Here is a 27878-nt window from a genome sequence, read left to right on the forward strand (position 1 = left end):
CAAAGCTTATGGTGCCTTCCCCACTCTGGACCAAGAAGGAGCCAGTTGGGCAAAATTGCCACAAACAAGGGAAGTCACAGAACTGAAATGGGTATTAGATTCTGCAGGAGTTTTTCTAAACTTTTTAGAAAGAAATTCCCTTTGTGGAATGCTGGATACATTCACAAGTTAAAATGAGAAATATTTGATTAGAATAGACGGGGCTGGTCAACAACACTGTCTCATGCTTCAGAATATTCCTATGATATTTTAATTTTTTTTTTTAATGAGAGGAGGTAAAGAATAATCGCTCTTTACACCACTTTGATAATAGAAACCAGAACACAAGTACATTCCAATTTAAAATAGCAATTCGTCTGAGATTAGCTTTTAATTATTATTCTTATTATGGATATGTGTTGCATAAAAAGGAAAATAGATTTCTTACAGTTTCTGCACAAACATAAAATGGAATAACTTGTTCAGCATGTCCAGTCATGGTGAAATTGATGAAAATGCAAATAATTCTTAGTTTCTATCAAAAGCGAGGAAATTAGATTAGAAGTATATCATTCAGAGAGTATTGTATTACACAGTGTGAGTGGTTAACTAAAATATTAAGGTGCAGAGATCGTATCTATTGTTCTCCAGTGGCCTGTATTAATATATTTATCAACTCATGTTTAAGCAAGAAGTTGAAAACTTCAAACTATCTGTGACAGCACACTTATAGTTCTGGTTTGGGTTTGATTTTTTAAATTATTTTGTTTAAATGCATAACACTTGATTCAGACTGATGCTCAAAGGTAAAATGTGGATTCTTTCCTGATAGTTTAGTACAGGGAAACAGCATTTCACTGCTGCAAGTATTCATTTGAAACTTTATAGTACTATTCCATTTCAGCTCAAGTTTCTCATCAGAATGAAATTTAATAATAACCCATGAACTACAGATAGTAGCTCATCAACACAGGATGTGATTTAAAATTCATCTCCCCTTTTTTGCTCTTTTCTGTGCTCACTAGACTATGTAATTACTTTTAAAAGATTTTGAAGAAAATACACTAAATCATTTGCATGATTAAGCACAAAGTAGTAAAATACTGCAAGTTTTAGAAGCTGCACCAAAAAACTGTAGTGCTTTTTTTTTTTTTTTTTTGGTAGCAAAGATCTTAGTTAAAACAATCAACATCAATAATATATTACTTTAAAAAAGTATTAGCCTTATGAAAGGTGGGTTCAAATGACTACATCAGTGGACAAGGGAAGCAATACAGATGTCATTTTTCTGGACTTCTGTAAAGCTTTTGGAACAGTCCCCCAGAATATCCTTCTCTCTAAATTGGACAAAGATGGATTTGATCAGTGGACTGTTAGATGGATAAGAAAGTGTTTGGACAGTCACAATCAGAGGGTAGTGGTCAATGTCTCAGAGTCCCAGTGGACATCAATGACACATGGTGTTCCTCAGGGGTCTGTACTGGGACCAGTGTTAATTAATATCTTCCTTAATGACACAAATAAAGGGATCCAGTGCACCCTCAGTAAATCAGTAGATGATACTTAGTTGAGTGGTGTGGGTGACATATCTGAAGGATGGGATCCATCCAGAGGAACCTGGATGAGCTTGAGAAGTGGCCCATGGGAACCTCCTGAGGTTTAGTAAGACCAAGTACAAGGTGCTGCACTAGACCTTTTAGTAGGGTTGGGCTGGGGTATGAACAGATCAAGAGCAGCCCTGCCGAGATGGACTTGGGGTGCTGGTGGATGAGAGGCTGGACATGAGACAGCAATGTGCACTTGCAGCCCAAAAAGACAGTTGTATCCAGGGATGCATCAAAAGCAGCATGGGGCAGCAGGTTGAGGGAAGTGATTCTGCCCCTCTATTCTGCTCTGATGAGACCCCACCCAGAGTCCTGCGTCCCACTTTGGGGGTCTCAGCACAAGAAAACCATGGACTTGTTGAAGCAAATCCAGAGGAGGGACACCAAAATGTTCTGAGCGATTCTCCTATGAGGAAAGGCTGAGAGAACTGTGTTTGTTAAGCCTGGAAGAAAGAAGGCTTCAATCTAGCCTAATTGTGGCCTTCCAGTACCTGACGGGAGTCTAAAAGAAACACAGAGAGGGACTGTTTACAGACACATGTAGTGATAGGACAAGGGAGAATAGATTCAAAAGAGAGTAGGTTTAGATTAGATACTAGGAGGAAGTTCTTTGTTGTGACAGTGGTGAGAGACTAGTACAAGTTGCCCAGAGAAGCTGTTGATGCCCCATACCTGGCTGTGTCCATGGCAAGGCTGGATGGGGCTCTAAGCAACCTGGTCTACTAGAAGGTGACCCTATCCATGGCAGGGGGGCTGAAACTAGATTATCTTGAAGGTGACTTCCAACCTAAACCATTCGATGATTTTATGATTTTACCAGAAACACAACCTTTATTTTATATGTAAGCCCCAAAGCAGCATTAAAAATGCAACAGTTGCCCAAGAGAGGAAGATGTTTAATAGGTGCTGCCATGCTGTTCAAGGTAGTGAATAAATGAAAGAAATTAAAATCAATATGCAATAATCAATATATTATATTAATTAATTATATAGGATATGTATAGTAATTACTGAACAAATATAAGTAATTTTTTTAAGTTTCTTGGTCTACTTTGCAATACTCTTGTGTCAGAGGCACCAGGTGGCGCTACAATACAGGATTCTATGTTCAAAAAATTCCCAGTCCTGAGATGTTCTGATTTGTTCTAATTTTTATTCTACAGCTCAAGTAGAAGCATTATTACTCTGGGCAACAGTGTTTGTATCCAATAAAAAAAAAAAAAATTCCTTGTATAGTGCTTGATTATGTCTGTTCCATAGCTGGTTTTCTATAGCGTCAGTTATAGTTTGGATATTCCCAAAATTAACATCAATAACTTTTTTGGTTTTTTAGGCTAAACCCCAAAGACCATATATTTGTTATTCTCTAAAAGGAGAAATAGCAATCTAAGAAGAAAATGCATAAATATCAATCTGCATCCATTTATAAAGTACTCTAGATAATTTTTTCACCAAATAAGATTATATTAATGTCTAATAATTATTAAAACAATAATAGTAAGTTATTATCCTTGTTATTTCTTATATTCCTTATAGAAATAGAAGATACTTCTAACTCTCATGAGTTACTGTACAACCAGTTTTTTTCTCTAGATTTCAGTTTACCAAAGAACATTAAAATACTCTAATAAACTTCTCTATTCCCATAAATTTGTGCCAAAGAACTAAGAAGCTAAGGGAATGTCAGTTATTTCTCTTCACTAACTTTTAGCATCATATTTTAAGTGAATGAAAACATACATCATTAACTCTTCACTATATCTGTAGTTTGGTAGCCCAGTAATACATTATTGCCCTTGTAACAGGGGTTTGAGTTTGCAAGACTGCTGGACAGAAGCTTGACAGGCTTACTCTGTCTGAAAGAGTCTTGAGCTGCCTGGAATTTTGTGTTTGTTTTGGTTTTGTTTTGTTTCTAAACTTGATTTAGCTGTAAAATTTAAATTTTCTGTGATCAAGTAGCTATGACCAGTTTTTATGCCTTTCTTTGTCTTTATATGGTACAATCACAGCTTTATATCCACAGCAGTAAAAAAAGAATCTACTATGTGCAGAATGAGCTATTTCCCATTAATGTGATGTGGTACAGAGAAATATAGGCCTGGTGCTGGAACAACCGCAAAGCCCTTGAGAAACGCAGCCAACAGGTTGCTGTGAAGAAGACTACAGTGTGACTATGATAAAAGATGCAACAAAGTCTGAGCACTGGAGATCCTGTTGCTGTGAACAACTCACTCTTAAAGACTTACCGGCCTGGACAGAATCAGGTTTCAGAGGTAAAAAAGAACAACTATCTAACACAGGTGAAATGTACCTTATAGTATAGATAGAAATATAATGTGCATGGTGTGGAACTGTGGTGTGAGTGTTGTAAAAATGTGTCAGAAACATTACAAATAACCCCAGGTGAAACAAAAATGACAGAGACTAAAAAAAAAAGTGAAGCACTCCAGATTGTGACACTAACACACTGACACCAGAGACCTCATGACCATGAGAAGCAGTAGGAACCAGGAAAATACATGGTGTCTGATTAGGCTTAAATTACATTTTCATGGATGCAGTGATGGTGCCAGCTGTGCTAATGGAAACAGCTATATTGTGGTAGTGTAGCACTTCTTTTGGAATTTCATCCTACAGTTCAATCAACATTGAAGTTTATATCAGCATTACATTCACAGGAGATTATTTACAAGGTTGCTCAACATCTGCAGATCAAGTTTCGTATGGAATTTCATAAAACAGAATCCAAGAGCTAGCAGAAGGCTACCACTACTGCATTCTGTCTAATTTCCTTTTTAAGTTCAGACTGCTCTTTGGCTCAATTTATGCCTCAATATGAGGGAAAATAGCTGAATTTCTACAAAAAAAAAAGTTGGAAAAAGTATGAGAAGTAATAAATCTTGTATATATGACTGACTGGTCTAAGCAGTTCTAAACTGTTTCTTCAATTCAGTAGTACCTTGTGTTACAACAGCTTATGGTGAAAGTGCTATAAGCACTTTTCTATGTTTCTAGCAATATAGCTGAAGAAGTATTTCAAACCCCACAGTTTCTTTTCAAGGAGAGATTTATTTTCCAGATTACAGATGAAGTCAGTATTCACTAAGTTTTAAAGTTATTTTTTCTCCATTGTAACACACTGCTAAGGTAGATCTGTCAAATAAAAAATGCTCAGATGAAAGGTAAACATCCTAGAAGTACGTACTCATAACAATTAAAGAATGTGATGCTAGTCATTTTCATTCCATGCCAGATATCCAAGTAGCCCTAAGATGGTATTTTGATGTTATTTGAACACATAAGAAACTGATCTGCTTCTGATTGAAGAATTCAATACAGAACAAAAAAATCGATGCAAAATTCTGTTGCCTCTTTTTCCTCAAAGCTCTTATTTAATAGTTGAAGCATCATTCAAATGTGAGGCGGTGATATTTGTGCTTTTGTTAGTGTAGGTTCCAGGAGGTTAGGTTTAGAGATACCTTTCTGTCAAGCCTCGAATTATCTTGTGTTTGCCTGAACTTTCAGTGCAATCAATGAGATAGGAAAACAGATAATCAAGAGTAGGGGAAAAAAACAGGACGAAAACAACAGTGCTGTGGAAGTTCATAACTTGACATCAGTATTGTGAAAAGCAAGTGTCAGTCAGTGATTTTTGTCAGAGAAGAGGTAGTGCCATTTGTTGAAAAGCACTTAAAACAGGATTCCACATATGAAGACTTGAATTCTAGTGTAAGGCTATGGCTTGATATTTTTTTATGAGACAGAGAAATAAATTTAAACCTTGACAATTAAGCCAATTAAGTTACCTTATTAATATTATTTTAAATATTAAGTATTTAGGAGAGATAAAGCAAAACAAACAAAAAAACAACCAAACCAAAACAAAAAACCCACACCAGTATTTTGGAACAATTCAGAATCATTCCTTACCTTCCTGCTATGGATAAAAGCAAAAATCACTGTTATCCCATTCACACAGGAAGTTAATTACAGCATAATATAAATTAATTTACAATATTTTTGTGGTTTAAAGAAGTCATAACATTATACAATATAAGACAATGCAATATTTATTTCCAGGATCTACAGACAATAACTTGTCTAGAACCAATCATTTTCACTATTGTTTCCATTCAATCAAGAACTAAGCTCAGCTTCATCTGTGTGACTGATACTTCTACACTGTTATGTATTAACAAAGCAATCAGAGTAACCAGAAACTGCAAATTTAGTTACTACATAAAATCAAACTCACTGTGTGAATGTAAGAATAAGTTGTTGGCTAGGTAAAGAGACTGTAGCACATACATCTTAAATACACTGGGCACTAACCTTATAACTGTTTACAATTTGGGGTTTTTTCAGAATTTACAAGGTTGTAAACTCTGCCAGCAGTTGCACTTATTTTACAAATGATTTGTCAATTGACATTTTGCTTGATATTTTGACAGTTCTATGCTAGCTGTGAGTGATGTGTTACTCACAACTACAGTACAAAGGAGAAAGACTGCATTAGCCTCTTCAATGAAACCTCATTAATATGTGAAACTCTGACAATAAAATTATAGAAAATACTTAATAAATTATTTATTTGTTACATAGTTGAATAAAGAGTTGCCCTCTAGCATAATATTGTATTATAACCAAACAAAATTAGGCTAAGGACTGCCCCTGCATATCCTATCTTGGCACAAAGCAGCACGTTCAGTTCCTAGAGAAAACTGAGACAATTTTCACTTGCATATGATTGTGATCTAGCACAATCTGAAAACCCAAATGTTGCTAAAACTAAGACTGAGTAGTACTGCATAAAGGCCATCAAAAGGATAAACCAAAGAAATTGTTGGCCATGAACTAGAAAAGTCTTTAGCTACAATTTGCTTTTAAAAACTAATTTCATTTTGTACATTTGTTCAAGCTTCACTCAACCCTTTCCTTCATTTCCAGCAAACTGAGGCTCTTATTCTGCTACTAGACAGAGACCTCATGCAATTGTGGACCTGCTAGGTAATCTTCTGTTCATTCCTTTTCATGTGCCTGGAGCTTTCAGCCCTGACACCAAACACAGATGTCACAGGATAGATAGATTAGGCTCTCTCTTTCTTTACAAGATTCCTAGCAAATTATAAAGTGCATTTTTGCATCCCTAAACCATTCACTCAAGAAACCTCTAACCAACATCACTGTTTTGTGAATCAGAAAATCAGCAGTTCAAAATAATTTTCAGTTTCATGATTCTTTTTCCAGCAGAAACATATGCAAGCACTGTTTGCCACAACATAGCTTTGTATAAAATGTGGCCAACAGTCTCCAAATGAGGCACCAGGGAGAACATGGAAAAATGGTCAAGGAAGGTGCTTCTTCCCCTCTGCTCAGCCCCAGAAAGTCACAAGTGAGTGCTGGGCTCACCAGTGCAAGAGAGACGAGGACAATACTATATTGTCTATATACTATATACTATATATACCATCCAGTGATGGGCCACAAAAGTGGTAAGGGACTATAGCATCTGGAATACAAGCAGAAGCTGAAAGACTTGGGGTTATCCAGCCTGCAAAAAAAACCCCAGGGGCAGGACAAGCAATGGAAACAGACTTTTCTTCAGTGGTGCCCAGTGACAGGACAAGAAGAAATAGGTATAAATTGAAACATAGGAAATTCTCTTTAAAACGGAGAAAAAAGTGTTAATTTTCAATGTAAGGATGATCAATTTGGAACAGGATGCTCAGAGACAGTGTTGAGTCTCCATCCCTGCAAATATTCAAAACCACCTGGACGCAGCTCTCATAAACCTGTTCTAACTGACCCTGCTTTGAGAAGGGGGAGTGGACTAGAAGTTCTCCTAACAGGTCTGTGACTGTAGTTTATTTGTGGTTCCAAACAGAATTTCTCTCAGGAAAAAAAATCCTGCTTTTTAGAGTATGTCTACACTAGCAGTTTGGCACACAGTATACACATTTTTAAGCAGAAAAAGCCTATTTAATAAATTGTAGGGAGAACTTATATATTGGTGGGAGATACTAAAAGTCTTCAAGGTGAAATCAAGCAGAACTTGATCACAACGTTTTTCATGTAGTGCACTGTTGATAGGGACACAGGGTTAGTGTAATTCAACATCTAGAAATAAGGAAATACAGCAACACATCAGCAAACAACTCTTATAGAGAAGCAGTCTCTGAATCTCTAATCAGGTGTTTCTAGACTTTGAGGTAGTATAAAAACATTTAAATATGCAAATTAATTTAAAAAATAGTATACTCTACCTGATAGCCAAATGTGTTGTTTTGTGACCCATGCCTTGGGACTCCTGGATTTTCACATGCTGTGCGAGTAGGTTCTAAAAAAAATTGCAATATATTAAAGACAAAACAAATTACAGTATTTAATTACATACATGAATGTATGACAAAATAAGGCTTGTTCAGCAACATGCAATAAGCCAATCACAAAGACAAAAATAAAGTGATTTGATGCTTAAGAGAGTATAGAATAACACCAAGATAATTCAAAATAACTGAAATACCCTAGGTTGACTTAGCAAGAAGAGGAATAATAAGCATTTCAAGAAATTTTAGTGCATGGGCATAATCATACCTATACATCGAGGAGAAGAACCACTCCATGTTCCATCTGCTTGGCAAATCCTTGTGCTAGAGCCAACCAAAATAAAAGGAGGATTGCAGCTGAAAGAGACTTCTGACTGATAGATGAAGCTTTTGCCTTCTCTTTTCCCTTGAGCAGGTACTCCAGGGTCACCACAAAACTTTGCTGTAAAAAAAGACATGACAGAAATGGAATGTGTAATTTATTTAAAAAAATTAAAATAACACTTAACTGAACCACGTGAAGAAATTACTCTGAATTTTGTATTTATTTTATTAAACACAGATCAAATATGGAAACATTTAATAGGAATTCAGAGAGACTAGATATATAATATTTAGTCTGCCAGGTTGCAGTAGTTCTGGTAGTTGTTCAAAATGACTACATTGTGCTTGGTCAGTACATGACACTTAATAAATCAAGTTGACAACTTATTTTATTAAAGTCCAAATATCTACAGTTCACCCATGACCGAAACCTCATCAATCTGCAAATCTTTAGAGAACAATCAAAGAGTGTATCAAACTTTCATGTCAATCTTCCCTCCTCTCTTGCTTTCTTGCCACCTACCCAGTGCTCAACATTTTTGTATGATTAAATGATTTATCAGATAGATTTTAGGAATCATAAAGTCCTGCTTCCACATCCTTCACTGAAAGGTAAGATTTTGTATGTATGGAAGTACAATACTTGAAATTTAGAACAGTTAACAATAAAGAAACACCAAAAAAAATTAATAAAGAAACTTGTGTAGCAATCTAAAAGTCAAATACTAATGAACTGTTATTATATTGGATAAATTTCCCTGATAAAAATCTGTTCTTAAATTGATATTTTTTACCTTATTCCTATCACCTGAAGATTCCTTATGTCTATAGCATGTCATAACTGAGTAAATGCACTGCTGGCAAATTTACTGGCCACCTTCTGCAGCATAAAGTACTGAATATTGTCAGAAGCTGGATTTTGAATAATTGGCCCAGGAAATTAAATCAGCTGTGGCAAATCCTGTGTCATCAGACTATATTATCCCTTGACACGCCATGAATTCCAATATTGTGTAGCTTAATTTCATATCAGACAGAAAGCACAGTAGTAGCAATAATAATAAAACCCCCTAACCCATACGTGTTCAATAATATGTTTCTAAATAGACATGCTGTACAAACAGTGGAATTTTGTGCTACATCTTTCTCATTTACAAACATAATTTAAATTACGTCTCTCAAACAACAACCGTCAAAACGCATTTGTAATGTTTCTATCCTTTTCATCCATGTTTTAAGCTTTCCAAAGGACCTGCTCACATGAAATGTTCCTGCCCTCTGCTTCTTTCTACAGACACTGACTGTATGGGAAATCCATGCACATCCACACTGGTTAAGAAAAAGGGCTTAATCTGTAACATACCAGAAATGTATACAATTTCACCACTTTAGGTGGCAGGGGACTTTGTGCAAAATTGTGGGCCAACTCCTGAAAAGATCTATGGGTTGGGGATAGTGTCACATAATGTATACATAGTGTACTTTTTTTGTGAATGACAGATCATGGTTGTTATGCATTCACTAGAAAATTCTGCATCTTAATTTGAGAATACATGAAACGCTTACAATTTTTTAACACAGAGGCTTGAAATTGTCTCCTACCAGTTCTTTGCACGGACAAAGTAACAACAACTCTGAAGGGAAAAACAATTCTCGCATTCAAAAATGAGTTTTTGGTAAATTTATCAATTTTTTCTAAAGCTAAGTAAACTCCACCACTTAGTTGTCAGTCAAATTGACCTAGTCATTGAATACTGAATATCTGCCTCTTATATCAATAAATGTGGAAACCAGGCATCATGGCAAAACACAGCAGTTTTCCTCTGATACTAGAGAAGGTGACTACAGAATAAACTAAAGTTGCAGTGAACTGAAAGCTCTATGAGTGTTTCCACTCTGAATGGAAGTATTTTCCTAAGAACTCTGAGAGCCTTTAATAGAGTGGGACCATGGAGTTCTGGCACTGAGACTGAGGTTAGTTTCATTCCTAGAAGAAATTTAACTGATTAACAGCACATTTCTTGTCAATGTCTGATGGCAGCAGTGAGCACACCTGTTGGAGATGTGCCCAGGTAGAGGAGATGCTCAGCCTGGTGACTGCGCTTCTTGAGGAAGAATTCAGGTGGAGGAGCATCAGACAAGGAGATTGACTGGTGGCATTATATTCTACCATTCCTGAGATGGATATACTAGACAACCTAGACTATGACACAAGAAACAAAGGATCCCCTACACTCTCACCACCAGGAAGGAGCAGATCTAAGAGATGAGGGGAAATGGAAGTAGGTTACTACTTGGGGGGACAGGCCAATCCCTTCCCAGCCTGCCTCATCTTCCCAGTTGCCTTTATACCACAGGTATAAGGCCCTGGAACTGGATGGACTGACAAGTTAAGATGCAGACAAAGGGCAAAATAACCTACCCCCTGCATCATCACCACCTCTGTCAAATAAAAAATGGTAGTTTTCATAGGTGAATAACTTCTGAGGGAAACCGAGGACCCGAACTGCCAACTGGACTTTACCCATAGGAAAGCCTGCTGCCTCCTTGGGGCCTGGGTAGGAGACATTCCGAGAATACTGTCTAGTCTGGTACAACCCTCTGATCATTATCTGCTGTTCTTTATGTCCACAGCAGTGAGGTAGCAAAGAGAAGTCCAAGGGTAATCAGAAGAGATTTCAAGGCCTTAGAGCAATTGTTTGAAGGATCAGGATGACATCTAGTGCTTTCTTCAATTTTTTCAGTACCAGGGAAGAATACTGAAAGGAACAGGCAGACCCAGCAGATCAACAGATGGCTCTGAGGATAGTGTCATTAGAGGAACTTTGGGTTTTTTGATCATATTATGGTCTATACAACACCAGATCTGCTGCTATTTAATGGTAATCAGAAGACTGTCTCTTCTCAGAAAAGAAAAAGGATTTTTGTGCAGGAATTCGAAGGGCTGACCAGCAGAATTTTAAACTACACTGGATGAGAGAAAGGGACAAAAACCAGGTTTATCTGTGATATGCAATGGATAGCAGATAGCATGCGAGATCCTTCAGTCTTCTCCAGGAGGAGCTAGAAGCCTTGACTCAGCCCATGAAATATGACATCCTTGGATGATGCAAAAGTCCTGTGACTGGTGTGCCTGTATGGACGGTTCCACACTCTTCAGGAGGGATAAGCAGGGCAAGTGGGGTAGGGGATGAGGCAGCGGGGAGGGGTGGCAGACCTTGCTGTTGGTTATGTGTCCTGGTTTAGGAATGGCACTGCCCAATTCAGGGGCCCCCACCCTGCTTCTCTCTTTCACTCCCTGTGGTTTTCCCCTCCCCCATCCCACAGTGTGGGGCTGGGGTTGAGAATTGCAGGCACAAAAGGCAGAGATCATGGGTTGAGATAAGAACAATTTACTGGAAACAGCAATGAGATAATAAAACAAACTAACAGCAACAATATTAATAACAAAACTATACAAAAGAGAGGGTGATTAACATGCAAAATATTTATCATGGAGCCCAACTGGACCTGAGCAGAGTCATGTTTTTCTGACTGGAAGGAAGCCTTTCTCCTCAGAAGCAAGAATCCTTTCTCCCACCCCTGGTAGTGATGTAAGGTGTTATAGAAAAACATCTGGGACTTAGCCCTGCCCCCTCCCAGCTACTGCAGAAAATTAACCTTGTCCTGGCCAAACCCAGGACAATATGGCATGTTAAGAGCCTTTGGTAAGGATTAAGGGACACACAAACAAAGAGGATGTTATTATGGGGGTCTACTATAGGACACACAGTCAGGATGTCAACACTGGCAAATTAATTCTTCAGTGAACTAAGGGAGACCTCTAAATCAACTTCTGTTGTCTTTTGGGGGACTTCAGCTTGCCAGATGCTAACTGTGAATACCACACAGCTAGTACAAACAGGTCCAGAAGATTCCTAAAACACCTGGACTCAAAGGTATACTAAGTAAGTTTGCTAATGACACTAAATTGGGAGAACCTGTTGACTCACTTGAAGGCATCTGTGCCCTGCATAAAGACCCAGACAGATCAGAGGACTGGACAATCACCATCCGTATGAAGTTTAACAACAGCAAGTTCTGATTCTGTGCCTGGGATGGGACAACCCTGGATGTACATCCAGAATGGGAAAATGCTGATGGAGAGCAGCACTGCAGAAAGGGACTTGGAGGTCCTGGTGGGAGGCAAGTTGAATATGAGTGAGCACCAGGAGGGCTAATTGTGTCCTGGGGGGCATTAGGCCCAGCATCGCCAGCCTGGCAAGGGAGGGATTGTCCTGCTCTGCTCTGCACCTTGAATATTGTGTGCAGTCTTGGGTGGCACAATATAAGAAGGATCGAAAAGCATCCAAAGCAGGGCAACAAAGACAGTGAAGGGCCTTGAGAGGAAGCTGCATGAGGAGTGTTTGAGGTCACTTGATTTGTTCAGTCCAGAGGAGAAGAGACTGTGGCAAGACCTCATTGTGGCCTACAGCTTCTTCACGAGGTGAAGCAAAGTGACAGACACTGATGTCTTCTCTGTGGTAACCAGTGACAGGACCCAAGGGAATGATAAGCAGATGTGTCAGGGAGGTTTCAGTTGTGTATCAAGGGGGTTGGGCAGTAGAACAGGCTCCCCAGGGAAGGGGTCACAGCACCAAGCCTGACAGGGTTTGAGAAACATTTGGACAATGCTCTCAGGTACATGAGTAATAAAAAGAACTCTTTGGGTTGTTCTGTGCTGGGACAGCAGCTGGACTTCTATTCTCTTTATGGGTCTCTTCCAATTAATTATATTCTATGATAATTCTATTATTCTAAGTTATATCTGCAGTTAGGCATTTTCTGTCGTAGGTCTATATTTTTGCCATCTATTGCCAAGCTTATAAAACCAGCAGTCCTGTACTGAAATTACTGCATGAGTAATTAAGCAAACAAATTTACTGGGTCATAGATGACAAATACTCACCCAAGGACAGGGTCATAATCCATTCTGAATAATTATTTATGTCATAACTATACCTTTCATATCTTCAGCTAAAGGCTCTATGGAACCAAGCTGGGAACTAAATTTCTGATGTCAAAAACTGCTTAAAGATGCTCATTGAGAATGACTTTCACCAGCTCCCTCTCATTTCTGCCAGATGGCAACTAGCTTAAACTCTTCAACAAGCACTGGCTGCCAATTGTTTTCTCTTGCAAGCCAATGGGTAACCATTGCACATCAACAATATTCAGATAATGTAATCTGCATGAAATAGCCTTTAATTCCCAGGCAGCTGCATTCCATGCTAAATATACCGTTTAAAAATTTTAAAGGTAGAGCCCACTTTTTCAGATTATGTTGCAGTATTGAGTATTCCAACTTTAAAAATCATAAATAGCTTGTGGTATCCAAAAATGAATGAAGGACACCATATTTCAATCAAGAACAAATCATGAAAATAATTTTTCATAGTCTCAGATGTTCACAGTATAGTGGACTCTAGAAAAGCTCTACATAGAGAATTTAAGCAACAAAAGTGGTCTTGTTCTTTTTCTGCCAGAAACAATGCCCTTCATCATGTTCCACCTCTGGCACACAGAGTTTCAGCAGCAGTCAAAAACTGTTGTTGATGATATGAGAATATAATTGGGGAAAAAAAGAAAAGAAAAGATGATCTATATGATATGTTTTCATGGTACTGGGATATAGCCAAAATAGAGAACATTTTTGACAGGGAGAGATGAAAAAAATAGTGAAAGAACAGAGAAGTGCATTTTGCAACATTTAGCAAGCTACCTGGCAAGCACAGCTACTTGGCAAGTTCAAATTAAATTTCAGAGACTGTAAAGCCATGAATATATTATCCTCTTCCAGTCAGACTCCTTTTTGAAGACCATTACAGAGTGGTATAATTATTCTACAAATAACTACAAAACCTCTTTCTTCAGTGCAATCAACTGAATATCTCTCAGAAGAATCACAATCACTTAAAAAAAAAAAAGAATGGGATTGGATATTGTAATGAAAATTGTAGCCATATAAAAATCCATCAATGTTATTTATAACTTTAAGATTAATAAAATTTACTGCATAAAATTATATGTTAATTTACTGCAGGGTGAAAATCAGATAATTGTCACAGAATCACCCAGAGCCTAGTCAACATTACAGCCAGAAAAACTTCTCTGTGACATCACAGGAAGGAAGGATGAGTAATGAGGAAATAAAAGAGATTATAATGAAAGTTACCTTATCACATATGTGTCTGGATCTGAAAACAAGACAGCACCTTTTAATCTTGAATTGCCTTGGATTATGTTATACATATTGCCTGTAATTTTTTTTTTGTGTGTGTTTGTGTCTAAGGGCTCCTATATGCTGACATAGGGTTTACAGATATTCCCATGACCTTCTCAATGTACTACTAACATTAAAATTTTAGAAAATTTTAGAAATTTTTAGAAGGATTGTAATTGTCCCCAGTTTGAAATTAATTGAGCCACTGGGGGAGGGAGGGGCAAAAAAAAGTGAAAACTTTAAAGAGGAAAAAACAATTATAGCTGAACAGCAAAATACAGACTATAATGTGAATACATACGTAAGCACTGAGGTACTTCACCGCTCCATGTTCCATTCCCAACGCAAGTCAAAACAGCAGGAAAAGAGAGTTCATATCCTGGAGAGCAGACATAGCTAATGCTAAATCCCCAGTCCAAGTTTGTTCCTTCCAACCTTCCATTAGAGATCTGCGGAGGAGTTGGGCAGGTAACAGCTGCAATAATATTCAAAATAATTAGGCCCAGCTGCTGTAAATATCCCCGGTGTACACAATTACTAGAAGAACCATATGGGCTAATTTCACCTTTTTTAGAGGACAATACAGTCAGGACATACTATCTTTCTCACTGTATTCTTGCCACATTTCCTGAAGTTAGTACTTCTGGTTTCCTTCATTTAGGAGGCAGTGGATGACTGATGAAGTGTCTTAAATAAACCAGGATGCTGCATCAAACCAAATAGGAAGACTACCTAAAAATCAGTATGGAAACTATGACGTGTACAACACTTAAGATATGTCTGGTAATCTACTACAATTTTTTTTGTCTGTTAAGACAACATAGAGTACAATTATATTTAATTAGTGTGGCAATAATCAAATATTTTCTTCCTGTTGACCAGCTTAGGCATTTGCTAGATGTTAATGCATAGGGATGAAATTCCAGGACGACTATTCTAAAATATTACTTGAAAGCCTGTTTCTAAGTACCAGTTTGGTTACTATTTGCTTTATAAGTAGTTCATCACCAAAAAGCATCTAGTTTCTAGCAAGAGTGAGAAAACGTAAAGATTTGCAACTCCTTGAAACTGTTAGTGTTGCTACCCCTAAGAAGGCCAAGTATTTCAGTATATTTTCTAATTGCCAGGCCTCCTAGGAAAAAATAGAAACATCTTCTTTTCAGCTGTGGGCAAGAGGACTGAAAAACAGTACAGGAAGGCAGTAGAAGTAGAGAGATACAAGTGTTGTAATGAAGATAAAAGTGTTATTCACTGGATAGTAGTGTAGTAACACAAAATTGCTAATTGAAAGCTTAAGGGGGAAAGGTATTACAGAAACTAAATGAAAGAAAACCTGAACCAAATAGAGAAAGGGTGAAATTTAGGCAAAGTTGATAGAATGAATGTGTTAGACAAAAGGGTAAAATAGAGAAAAGTTGGGAGAAACTGTGCTAGCAAAAGACAATGAAAGCAAATAAAACTAATACAATTTAATCTGGTAAAGCCAGTTGGGATAAATGAGAAGATGTGTTTAAAAATTGATCAGAGAACACACAGGTCACAACAATGGAGGAAGTTAAATGTTGCCCCCATAACCTTTAAACTTATGTTTAGAACAGCTGTCATCTTGCATCTTAAAAGAATTCAGAGGCACTAGATGATGAGTAATGTGTATTTGAATGCAACCTGCAGAAAGTTCACTATGTACCATCTCTCCATCCTTATTATTCTCTTCAGTGAGAGAATCTCAATTTTGTACCATAAAGATACTTTGCAGCACCATTCATGGTTGTTTCAGGATACTAGTATCAAATAATCCTTTGCCAGTCAATAAACACAATCTAGATTTCTGGGGCCTTGGTTTTGTCCCAGAAAAGAACATGATAGCTTTTGCCACACTTTTGTGGTGTTTTAATAAAAGTAATTCAAAATAAGTACTCTAAGCAGCAGAATTCTGTCCTCATTCTCCAAGAGCTTCACAAATAGTCAAAGGTCTGTATATTTTAACCTCTGAGCTGACTAATAAGGGAGGAAATATTGGTGAATAATTGGGAAAGTAGAGAAGAAGTAGAAGAAAATAGATGTAACATCAGAATTTTAGGGTGAGAAAAACAAAACAACACCCAGCAACAAGGCAGAATGCCTCTTGATTTTGGTCAAAGAGTTAGGCATAAATATATACCACAACATTCTCAGTTTAAGAACTACAAGTCTATTACAAACACAAGTCTGCAAAAAACACAGTTAGAATATCTGAATATTTAGTTGCAGATGAGCATGCATCCTTTTCCAACTAGGCATAGCAGAGCAGTATTTGTATCTTCCCTTTCAATGGCACAGTGACAATTATGCATCCATATCTGGCCCAGTTCATTTTCCAATTATTTTAACTAAATAGTACCAAAGGACCCTGGCACTCCATTCTGACAGTAAAAACTACTTGTTATGCATTTTACATTACTGCAAATTATATATTATTTTAATTACACTATTAAGTTATCTAGTGTACGTACACAAACCAACATAAAGTAGAATGAAATTCTGAGAACACTAGAGATTCTGAGAACACTAGAGATTCTGAGAACACTAGAGATTCTTCATAGGATTATTATTTAGCATTTATACAGGCCTTAAATATGTATGACCCAAAAACCAGAAAGACTCAAAAACTCGAAGATAATTGGCAGTAAAATTCTTTCTTTGTATAATTCTGTTTGAATCAAATCAGAGTTAGATCTCCTTGTCCCAGTTAGGTGTCCTGTAGACCCTAAGAATTTGAGGCTGAGAGACTTTATCATAAATACTTGTTCTGTCTTATGATCTTCTAGCTGTTGACTTACAGCCACTCGTGGAGACTTGGAGACTTGGTCAATAAGACCACTATGGCCATTCCTCTGTTCTTAAAATCATTTTTCAGTTGACACTGAGACTACCTATGAGCACAATGCAAATAGGAAAAAAAAGTGAAATGTCAAGAGGTTTTCAAAGTTTGATGTCCTTAAGAATGTGTCAGGAAAATAAAAAATTGATGCTGTCAAAGGTGAATTGGAATTAAACTGGACTTGGTAAGATATTGGGGGAACTGTGTTCAGCAAGGAAAGTAATTGCAAATATGGTGGAGATTTGAAATTAAATTGGTCTAGTTTGACAAATAAATTCAGGGGAGGAAAATGACTGCCACTTAGCAGGTATGTCACTTTTCTTCCTTAAAATGAAACAGAAGGAAGATGGATAAGAACAAAGTAAGTACAAATATAGCCAACTAAGTTTTGAAAGAACGGAGATCAGACATACTTAGTGTGAACCCAGAAAGAAAACACCAAATGGTAATGCTAATTTTCCACAGATGTAGTATCAGGACGAGTGAGAAAAATTACTCTAGAGAGAAGTTGTTTTAGGGTTTAGAAAGCAAGTTTCTGAGAGAAAATATTTTTGATGAGACAGATAAGTTAATCTTCCAGTAATATTCAGATTTTCTGCTGTTAAAATTTTAACAGGGTACATTAAAAAACCCCAAACCCAACAACAACAACAAAAAATCCCCAACAAACAAAAACCCCAGAAAAATCAGGTATGCAATTTGAAGATTTGAACCTATGACAGAAGAAGAGAAAAAAAGAAATATCTATCTTGAGATTAATCCTTTCAGTTTTCACAGTAGAGAAAATAACATGAAGCAGAAAAATCTTTATTGGGAAATTTGCAAGAACGATTTAGTCTTTTTGTAGCAAGGTGATGCTTAAAGGTGCCCATCTAATAAAGGAGGGATGAGGAAAATCTCTTAGCATTATAGAAAAAGATTAATTTGCCTTTGACAAAGTTCAGTTTTTATATATGTAGATCTTTCCCAGAGGTGTCTTTTACATGTTTGAGTGTTCTTTTTGTAAAAGCAGGGACATATATACGGTTATTTTTGTATGACATGCTAACTGCAATTAACAAATCTAAGCCATCATTTCATATTGGGTAGTTCTGTTTAGCAGCAAAGTGGTAAAGTATTCTACAGAACTATAAAAAAATGGTTCAATATACTGTGCTTGTAGGAACATAAAAGGGAAAAGAAGCAAAAGATGAAGTCACTGTTTCTCCAGCCAAAAAAAATCAATTCAATGTAGTCGTATTAAAAATAAGTTTAGGTTTCTGTGGAAATACACAATAAATTAACAATTTGAAATAAACAGAGTAGGGAAATGTCATAGAAGAAATAGTTGACAAGCAAAATAAATGTTGTACCTTTGCATGTTGGGATTACTCCACTCCACGTACCATTGCTAGTGCAAGTGCGAATTAAGGAGCTATTTGCTTCCATTGTGTAACCAGGTTGGCACATATAAGTAACATTTTGTCCAACAACATAATCATCACCATATCTCATGCCATTGGCTGGGACTCCTGGATCTCCACAACTGATAACTGTAAGTAAATAGTTGAGGAACATATTTTAAAATCTAAGTGAGATTTATCTCTATGTGAGGGAAAAAAACATGACAAAACTAGGCATCGATTGGGGAAAAAAAGGAGAAGGAAAAAGTATCATAAACCTTATCTCCACCGAGAAAAGATAAAGATATGCTATCTTAATTAGCTGCCAAACATTTGTGGAGCTATATAATACTTATATTTGGAGAACATATATACTTTTGTTCAACAGTAGTAGTAAAGGACTGTACAATTTTGATCAACAAAATTTCAAGATTAGAAAATTAAAAAAAAAAAAAGGCAAGAAACAACCCATATGCCACTACCACCCTTTGATACGCTCAAATTTTCCTATCAATTCAGTTTCATTTTAAAAAAGTAGATGCCTATTACTTAGTTTACTTTTCTATGGGTATATTCTGAAAGGAAACAAAATCTGGAAAATTTGAAATATATGCCTGCAAAAGGCTCCCAGTTTATAAATGCTCACATAGTTGCTATGTACATAAACAGTTGAGAATATTCAGGTGACCCCCAAACATGGGCTATGACTTACATAAAATACTAGGTCTATTATACTTTAACGTGTGGGAGTGGTTGCAAAATGTCTTATGACTTCTAGTGTCAGGAGATAATTTAATCTCCTAATGACATAAAATACTCATAAAAGTTTTATGTCATTGTAATCTGAGAACAGTGTTAAAACAGGTAAATTTCCCTCTGATCTGGTCAACTGGATCTATCAATTTCTGGAACAGATTTTAGAGTAAGAAATCTAGAGAACACTAGTGGCGATGATAAAAAGTGGTTCTTTTCAGGAAAAAGAAGGGGAAAATCTAGTTAATACAAAATATAGCATCCCATGTGTTTTATGGTTCATTTTATAGTAAACTTGACAATCACCCTACAGCATTTCTATTTCTTCTGGAAAAATGTGAGAAGCAGTTTCCTGGGCAGAGTACATGCCCTGGCCGCTTCTAACTCAATGCCAAAGCATGGCTGATGTGAACGGTATCCTGTCTGGATCCTGGTCTCCAAAATCACAGAAATCCATGACTACATATTTGTGGTGTATTCTGTCCAGCTCCCTTGACCTAATAAGTCGGGACCTGAGAATCCAAGGTATATTTAGTATGCCTTCTCTACAGTCTATCACGGTCTGAGCAGATACTAATTACAGAGGGAGCAGATACTAATTACACAGCATACATAAAATCTTAAAATGTCCTATGCAATCACTGTATGGATAAAGAAGAGACTAGAAGACATACCACAGGGTTATCTGAGTTAGTGTAAAGGTGGCTAATGTACTGATAAAGAAAACTGGAGATCAGCCTATTTGAGTTTACCTAGTAACACAGTAATTTCAAATTATTTAAAAACTAATAGATTTTTCTTGGTCACTTTTCAAACAAAATAGAGCTGGGAAAGACAGAACTGTTTCTCTTACTTACACAAGTATTTTCAAATACTCTGTATGTTCTAACTTTCATTATTTGACATATTCCATTTACTATCCTTAATGTGCAGATTTTACTAAAATCATCCTCAAAATGTTTCCAGGTATACTATTGTTTTGACTGAATTAAAATATAAAGCTAATGCCTTTATCCTTTTTTCCTCTAATCTTTGTTTCATTTCAGTTGGACCACCTTCACTTAAGTCACTATGCTAGGCAAAAATATCTTAAATTGTTGCAGTGATGCTGACCAGTGACAAGCCAGTGAATCACAACAGAGTTAACCTGGGGAGCCTCAGGCCTCTGCTGCAACATCCAGCGTGGTCTTCATACCTGTGCTGTGCCACACAGATCTCTTGTCCAGGGCACAGCCTCAGCCAGCTCAAGGCAACAGAGGTGCTGCAGGCAGCCCCCACTTAGTGATTACACCTTGCTGACTGCATGGCCCTGCTTTTTATTTAGCAGTGCAAAAAGAAGCTCTCATGAGAACATTGTTTCTGTTTGACTGTAGAAATTATAGTGTTGTTTCTTTCTAAGAAAATCCTATAATGACTTGCTATGGTCAAGGTCTGTATGACATTGCTCATGGGTCAGTCCTGTTTGATGGTACACTGCCCAGAGCTCCCAGCCTGTACATAAGATTATTCTTACAGTGTCAGCTCTAAACCCCAGCATTTTCAATGATCTGCAAGAAAGAGCTGTAATAAGTATGGACTGGCTGTAAATTTTGGTAACACCTTGACTAAACAAGAGTGGTATATCCTGAATCTGCCTCTCTTTGTTTTACTAGGATACTTCTTCTGTCAACATATTTCAAGTTAAAATCTCATCTTTCTACCTGAGTAATGTGTCTTGAGAAGACTGTTTTGGCATGTGTTTCAGTAAAATGTTATTCTAAAATACAAGAAAAAAATATAGATGCAGTTGATATCACAAACTGCTGCATATAGGTAAAACCTTATAAAATGAAGGCCTTGTTGCCTTTGTAAAATCATGACTCAGGCCTGTTAATTCAGCTAAGGAGAAAAGGAGTGTGGGAAAGAGACACAGATAAATTAGAAAAACATGCTGCATGACTGTTGCGTGCTCACATAGTGGTGTATGGTTGTTGGTCGAATTATGTTTGTTATGCCTTAAAACTGTGTAAACTGATAACCAGCTAATTGCTTAAAAAGGCCAGGTTTTTGCTATAAAGTGACTCTCCTTTGCACCTGCCTGGGGAATCTGCATCACTCCTTATCGCAACAACAAACCACCTTTATCTTTGATACAATTAATCTGGTTCTCATTCTAATTTGGAAAATAATAAATAAAAAAAAAACCACAGGGCTTTCTCTCAGGCTTTATGACTGCAAAAATCCATTAAAGATGGATTTAAAAACAACACAAGAAGTTTTATCATCTAGCTTTTGGCTTCTATGTGGGTTGCTGTAAGAGTGTTCAAAATGTTAAAGCTGTTTGCTATACCTCTGATGAGGATATGTTTCTTCAAAATGATAAGCAGTCTTATGCATCATATAAATGTAAAATTTTCATAATTGCTACTAAAAGATGAACTAGGACATGTAATAAAGCAGGAACAGATGGGCTTGAAAATAAAGTGTTGCAAAATGCTCATTATGAATGTGAGAGATGCTGAAATAGCTTCTGTTAGTTGGGTAGCTAAAGGAAGTCTAAGGTTAATGAAGAGGCCAAACAGAAGATGATATGTGAAAATGGGACAACAGTTTTAACCTTGGAGTCACTATGAAAAGGATTCTCAAGTGTTCATTACAAGGCTTTTATTTTCTACCCTCTGGAAGAAGAGAATATCATACTGCTAATTTTTCAAGATGAAGCAAAGTGATTAAAGTAAAAATGTCTGAATATGTCATATCACAAAACATAAACATGATTGAATATATGTACTAGTAAAGAATTAAAGTAGGTAGATCATGTAACCAAACAACTCCCTTAAACTGAAACAGCAGTCTATACATTTTACTATACTGTGCCTTTAAAAAACATATTATTCATAATGCATAGCATTATGGTTTTAAAAGTATTTAGCATATAAAAGTATGTAGGAAATAGTGCAAGAAAAACCTGAAAATTTACTGGCATGTGGCTTCTATATTTACTTTATTTATTACTTACAGAGGAGAGGAAAAACAAAGACTATTCATTAGAAATGAGTCTTACTTGTGCAGTTTGGCAAGGATCCAGACCATGTTCCATTGGCAGTGCATTGTCTTACAGATGACCCAGAAAGTATGTATCCTTCCATGCATGAATAAATTACTGAATTAGAGAATGTAGTTCCATCAATACGAAGTACTTTTCCATTAGCAGTTGTTCCTGGATTACCACACTGCACAGCTATAAAGGAAAATGTGAAAAATTTTCAAAATGCAGTAAAAATGATTTTTGAAATAGGAAAAATGGGAGCAGGAACAATCCTTCTGCCAGCAACGTTATTTGGTAGAAATCCATTCTCTTGTTCTTAAAAATGTAAGTTTCATCACCTACTGATAAGGCACATTGTAAAATAAAAACTGTGTGCATGAATTACTATTTTTCCCCTTTTGTTTGTAGAGAAACATAACCTACAAATTTAGCTTTATAGTCTGCATTAGTGAAAAGCAAATTTAGCTGCAAAAACAAACTTCCAAGTATAAGAAAATATCTGATCTACAATTATAATTTTAGATTTAATTTGAATCATGCATTTCCAGCATCACCAAAATATTCTTCCTAATTCAAAGCACTGAATGGAATCAACTCTTACTTCACAGGCAGATGGAACCCTGATGTTTCCCAGTTCTTTAATGCTCAGCCTGGGAATTTGAATGTGTCCTTCTTATGTGATTTACATATATACACATCTAATCTATATGACTTGAAATAGAATAATATACCTGTGCCTGCACTACCCACACCTATATATATATCTGTAAACTATACTTACCATTTCAAGAAAGAAATATCATTAAAACTATCTTAAAATGTGTAAGACCTAATTCATTTCCCTAATAGATCAGGTCAAAGAAAAATAGCAGATGGTTCAGTTGGGCAAAGCATATCCCTTTGGATACCAGCATAAAAACATATAAATATAAATATACATACACTCACACACACATATATATATACACAGTATTTTTCTTAATGTAGTAAAGTCGACAATCATTCAGCAGAAAGGATATTACAAAACCAGTTTGTGAAACATGTTTTTAAAATAAAATTACTTTTTCATACAGAAAACACAGTCAACAATGATAAAGTAGAAAGTAAGAGTACAGGTTCTCAAATTATTTTCTTCTTTTCAAGACACTTTGATTTGCAAAAGAATCTGTTGGGAATTATTTCCTATTCTGAAGCAAGGCAATTTAGGCAATAAATGATTCTTCATAAATATCCTGTTATAGCTTTCTGTTATGATAATTCATCTACCTTGAAATTTCCAGAATTATTTTTTTACAAATAAACTTATTTCAGCATTTTGTTTTCTATTGAAAAACAATAATGTCCACAGACTTATTAAATGAAATTTTAAGTCAACCGTTTATACATTGATGTATAAATCTAAAGAAATCCTGACTCGGATATTTTCCTAAAACTGAGCTCTTTTTTCTGATATTCAGGTGTATAATTGTTGTGATTAAAGTTCAGGTTATGGTGAGATTTTTAAGTGAAACAATATTCATCAAAAAATTGAGTTCTAGAGGTTTATCTCTTTCTTTTCCTCAAAACCCGTAAACATACGGTTTCATGGGTGCCAGGAACTGGTTTCAAATTTGTCACCTGATACCAAGCCACTGCTATAGTGCAACAACTTATTGGAAAAAATTTAATTGTCTGTCCAAAATAACTGCATCCCATTCACAACACAAAGCTGGCAATGCAAAATTGGTTTTCTGATCAACAGTATTAAAAACACAGTTTAAAAATTGAGTGGATCTTTGATTTACCTTTGCACTCAGGTTGTCTTCCTGTCCAGCTTCCATTTGCCAAACATGTTCTTTCTTCTGAGCCATGGAGGATATATCCAAGATCACAGCTGAAATGTATCGTGCTTTTAATTTTAAAATTGTTTTCTTCTCTAGACCCGTGGCCTGGGATACCTGGATCACCACAAGAACCAGCTGTATCACCTAGATTTTAGAGCACAAAGATCAGAATATGTATGAAATATTATTGTGACACTGCATGCAAAATGCATCTCTATATTTATAAATAAGTATTTATATATATTATTTTTAAAAATCCCCATATATATCAGTGAGTGGGAGTCCCTATAATTACAAAATTACTTGATGCTCCACTGATTTTTTTGTACTTATTTTATAGAAATACAGAAAAATAATTATAATTTTCTCAAATTCCCCTAATACCATGATAAACTTTTGATAACAGAATTATCAAACAAAATAGTAGAAAAAAAGAAAAGCACAAAAACCCTGGTCATTTTTCATTTAAAATATGGAATTCTGAGGAAAACCAAGGTCCTGATTGCAAAGACAATTTTCTTTTTTTTTTTTGTTTAACTACTGTTCATACAGTATTTCTTAGTTTTATGATGTCACTAGAGTTTGAACAGTTTTACCATTGAATTACAGTTCTAGTCAACAATGTTACGTGCACTAGACATGAAGCACTTTCCTGAATTTTAGAAATATTGAAACATCATTTCAAAACTGCCTGATAGCTAAAATCTCCCTCAGATATAAATGTTTTAGAAAATTCTAAGATAGAGGGTAATGTTAAATGTGTTTATATATAAATAAATAGATAATGTTAAATGCTATCTGTTGTATATAAATGATAGAATAATCAACATAATAATAGTGATAATAAAAAAGTAATAATAGTATTTATACATCTAAATCTTCAGTTATAACATTCAGAAGTTCTAGGTAACACAGTATATGAACAGCAGGTCATTTGTTTGAATCTTTTAATATTTACCTAGTATCATCTATTTTATTAGAGATCTTTAAGATAGTTTTCTATGTAAAAAGAGATGAAGGCATATTCTATTACTGAGTTTCAATACTGAAGAGCTCCACTGTTCAGGTTTTTCCCCATAGCCCATGTTTTTTTCCAGCAACTTGCAAAAAAATTTAATGTCTTCTAGGAAAAAAAATAAATCAAACATAATAATATTTTTGAGAGAATATCTGCATTACTTTGTAATTAGTTACACTATTGTAAGTAAAGATGAAAAATTTCAAGAATCAGGTAGAAAGAATTAATCCAATTATGTAAATAATGTGTTATCTAGAGTAGCCGTATTTTTCTGGGATTTATCTAAACTTAAATTGCAATAATAAGAGAAATTTTTACACAGAAATAGTAAAAAGTTTGCAAATTCTAAATACACAAAAGACCAAAAGCGACAAACTCATTATAGAGGGGTTCTATGAGAAGTTAGGACCCTGGCCTCATATATGCAGATAAAAACAGCTTCTGCTGCCTTTGTTGGCACTGTGTATGTGTGAAAATGCTGTTGGGAGTGAAGGGTTGGACACAACTCTTTACTGACAAAAGTACATACAGAACTGCATAGTGAAGGAAGAGGAGTAGAACTGGCTTACTTTGCTTTGCTAACTAACATGCATGAGCAAATACTTGGCTTAGTCCAGTATGTCCAAGAAGTACATGGTACTATGTATTTAAATTATTTCAGAAATAATAAATATACTCAAGTATAATGGCTAACTGTCAGGTTCAAAATCACAGACTCAAAGTTAGGCTGTTCTCTGTTTACCCATTTCATTAGGTGACACAGCTCAGTAAAGCAGCTTGCCAGACCTGTTAAAAAAGAAATTGCAAATCGTTCCAAATTATAGCAAAAAATTCTATAAACTTTCAAAAAAAATTTTGTCCAAGGTACTTAGGTGACTTAACAACCCTCTAGTTTGAAAAAAAGTCTGCTTCATATTTTTGAAATAATTTTTAAAGTTTCCTAGATTAAGTGGGGTTTTTTGTTGTTTTGGGAATCTGTATCTTATATTTTCTAGTAGTATTTAGTTAGATTATGACAAAATTGGAACAGGGCCTACTCATTATTCTATACTTGTAAAGTCTCCACAATAATAGTTCAGTTTTTGGCAAGTTACTTGACATTATGCCTAAAAGAATTTTATTATGAAAATAGGTTATTTGCTATGCCAGATAGAAATCACATATTCCTCTTCTAAATGAAATCACGTGTTCTTTTCTAATGCCTAATTGTTACTGTGGATTATTAGACTTTTTATTTTAGGAAGGTTAACCACCAGCTCTTTTGATTGAAGGTTACAGAAATAATTTTTCTAAATGACTAATCAATCAGGATGTGATGGAATCAAAGAATCATAAAATATGCTGAGTTGGAAGGGACCCAAAAGGATCATCGAGTCCAACTCCTGGCCCTGCACAGCACCATCCCCAAGTCACACCTTATGCCCGAGAGCGTTGTCCAAACACTTCTTGAATTCTGTCAGGCTTGGTGCCGTGACCACTTCCGTGGGAAGCTGTTCCAGTGGCCAACCACCCTCTGGAACCTTTTTTCAAGCATCCAACCTAAACCTCCCCTGACACTTCAGGCCATTCCTTAGGATCCTGTCACTGGTCACCACAGAGAAGAGATCAGTGCCTGCCCCTCCTCTTCCCCTCATGGGGAGATTGTGTATTGTAATGAAGTCTAAGAGAACATATTTTATTACCTCATGCAGACTCAACTAAATTATTTTTACAGTTAGTTATGAGCCATCCTTCACTCACATGTGTAACAAATTCTCAGTTGACATTTAATCTTGATGAAATGGAGGGTATTTAGACTACTTACAACCCTTGCTGTACTTATGAGGAATTCTACATTGCAAAAAATTTCTGACTCCATCTGATATGCATATGATGATTGAAAACTATTTCTGAATGCCAATATCTATCAATGGGACATGACAATTCCTTCTAGCTCAATTTCATGTGACAAGAAACTGTCATATGGATGATGTGACAAAATTTAGTTACCTTATGTTCACTGATCTAGCGTTTCCTTTTTTAATTTCTTTTATATATCAAAAGGACAAGCATGCTGTATCTTTTCTCAGTTAAATATTCTATACTATATGTTGTAAATACTATCAACAAACATGCAAATTTTAAGACTTTAATATGCATTAGAAATTAAGAAATCAATTTAAAGGCTAATAATGAAAGTAGATGATTTTACATATTTTAGACGCAAAATATAGAAGTCCTGTATCATGAACTTCAAATTACTTATAATGAGAAAGCATTTCAGATATAAGCCTTGAAAACAAAATCTCAAAATTTTACTAAGAATTATAGTTTGGTACAGTACAGTTAAAGAAAATAAGAGTTTGTATTCTGTACAATCTGATTCATTAACATTTAAATGTTTCTATGTCAAGGAAATGTTTCTTCAAGTATTAAGAAAAATGAATTAGATCTGACTAGAGTTTCCTATGTGTAGGTACAAAAACAATAATTAGAAAAAAAAAATTCATGTGCCTCACTCATAATTGGTTATCCCAAGA

At 35.8% G+C, this 27878-nt stretch overlaps 1 protein-coding gene across 3 annotated transcripts in view; it reads right to left on the reverse strand.

Moving 5' to 3' along the window:
- The window catches only part of CSMD3 (CUB and Sushi multiple domains 3), a 613476-nt gene that overhangs the window by 16800 nt on the left and 568798 nt on the right, over positions 1-27878 (reverse strand). For all 3 annotated transcript variants that reach the window (XM_069006042.1, XM_069006041.1, XM_069006040.1), the window contains 6 exons: positions 24303-24485; positions 22534-22710; positions 18708-18887; positions 14797-14970; positions 8178-8351; positions 7847-7920 (listed from right to left, as the gene is read on the reverse strand). In XM_069006042.1, coding sequence (XP_068862143.1) covers positions 7847-7920; positions 8178-8351; positions 14797-14970; positions 18708-18887; positions 22534-22710; positions 24303-24485 — 962 coding nt within the window. The remainder of the gene's footprint in view (positions 1-7846; positions 7921-8177; positions 8352-14796; positions 14971-18707; positions 18888-22533; positions 22711-24302; positions 24486-27878) is intronic.

Source organism: Aphelocoma coerulescens, chromosome 2 (genome assembly GCF_041296385.1).
Source record: "Aphelocoma coerulescens isolate FSJ_1873_10779 chromosome 2, UR_Acoe_1.0, whole genome shotgun sequence".
Classification (NCBI taxonomy): Eukaryota; Metazoa; Chordata; class Aves; order Passeriformes; family Corvidae; genus Aphelocoma; species Aphelocoma coerulescens.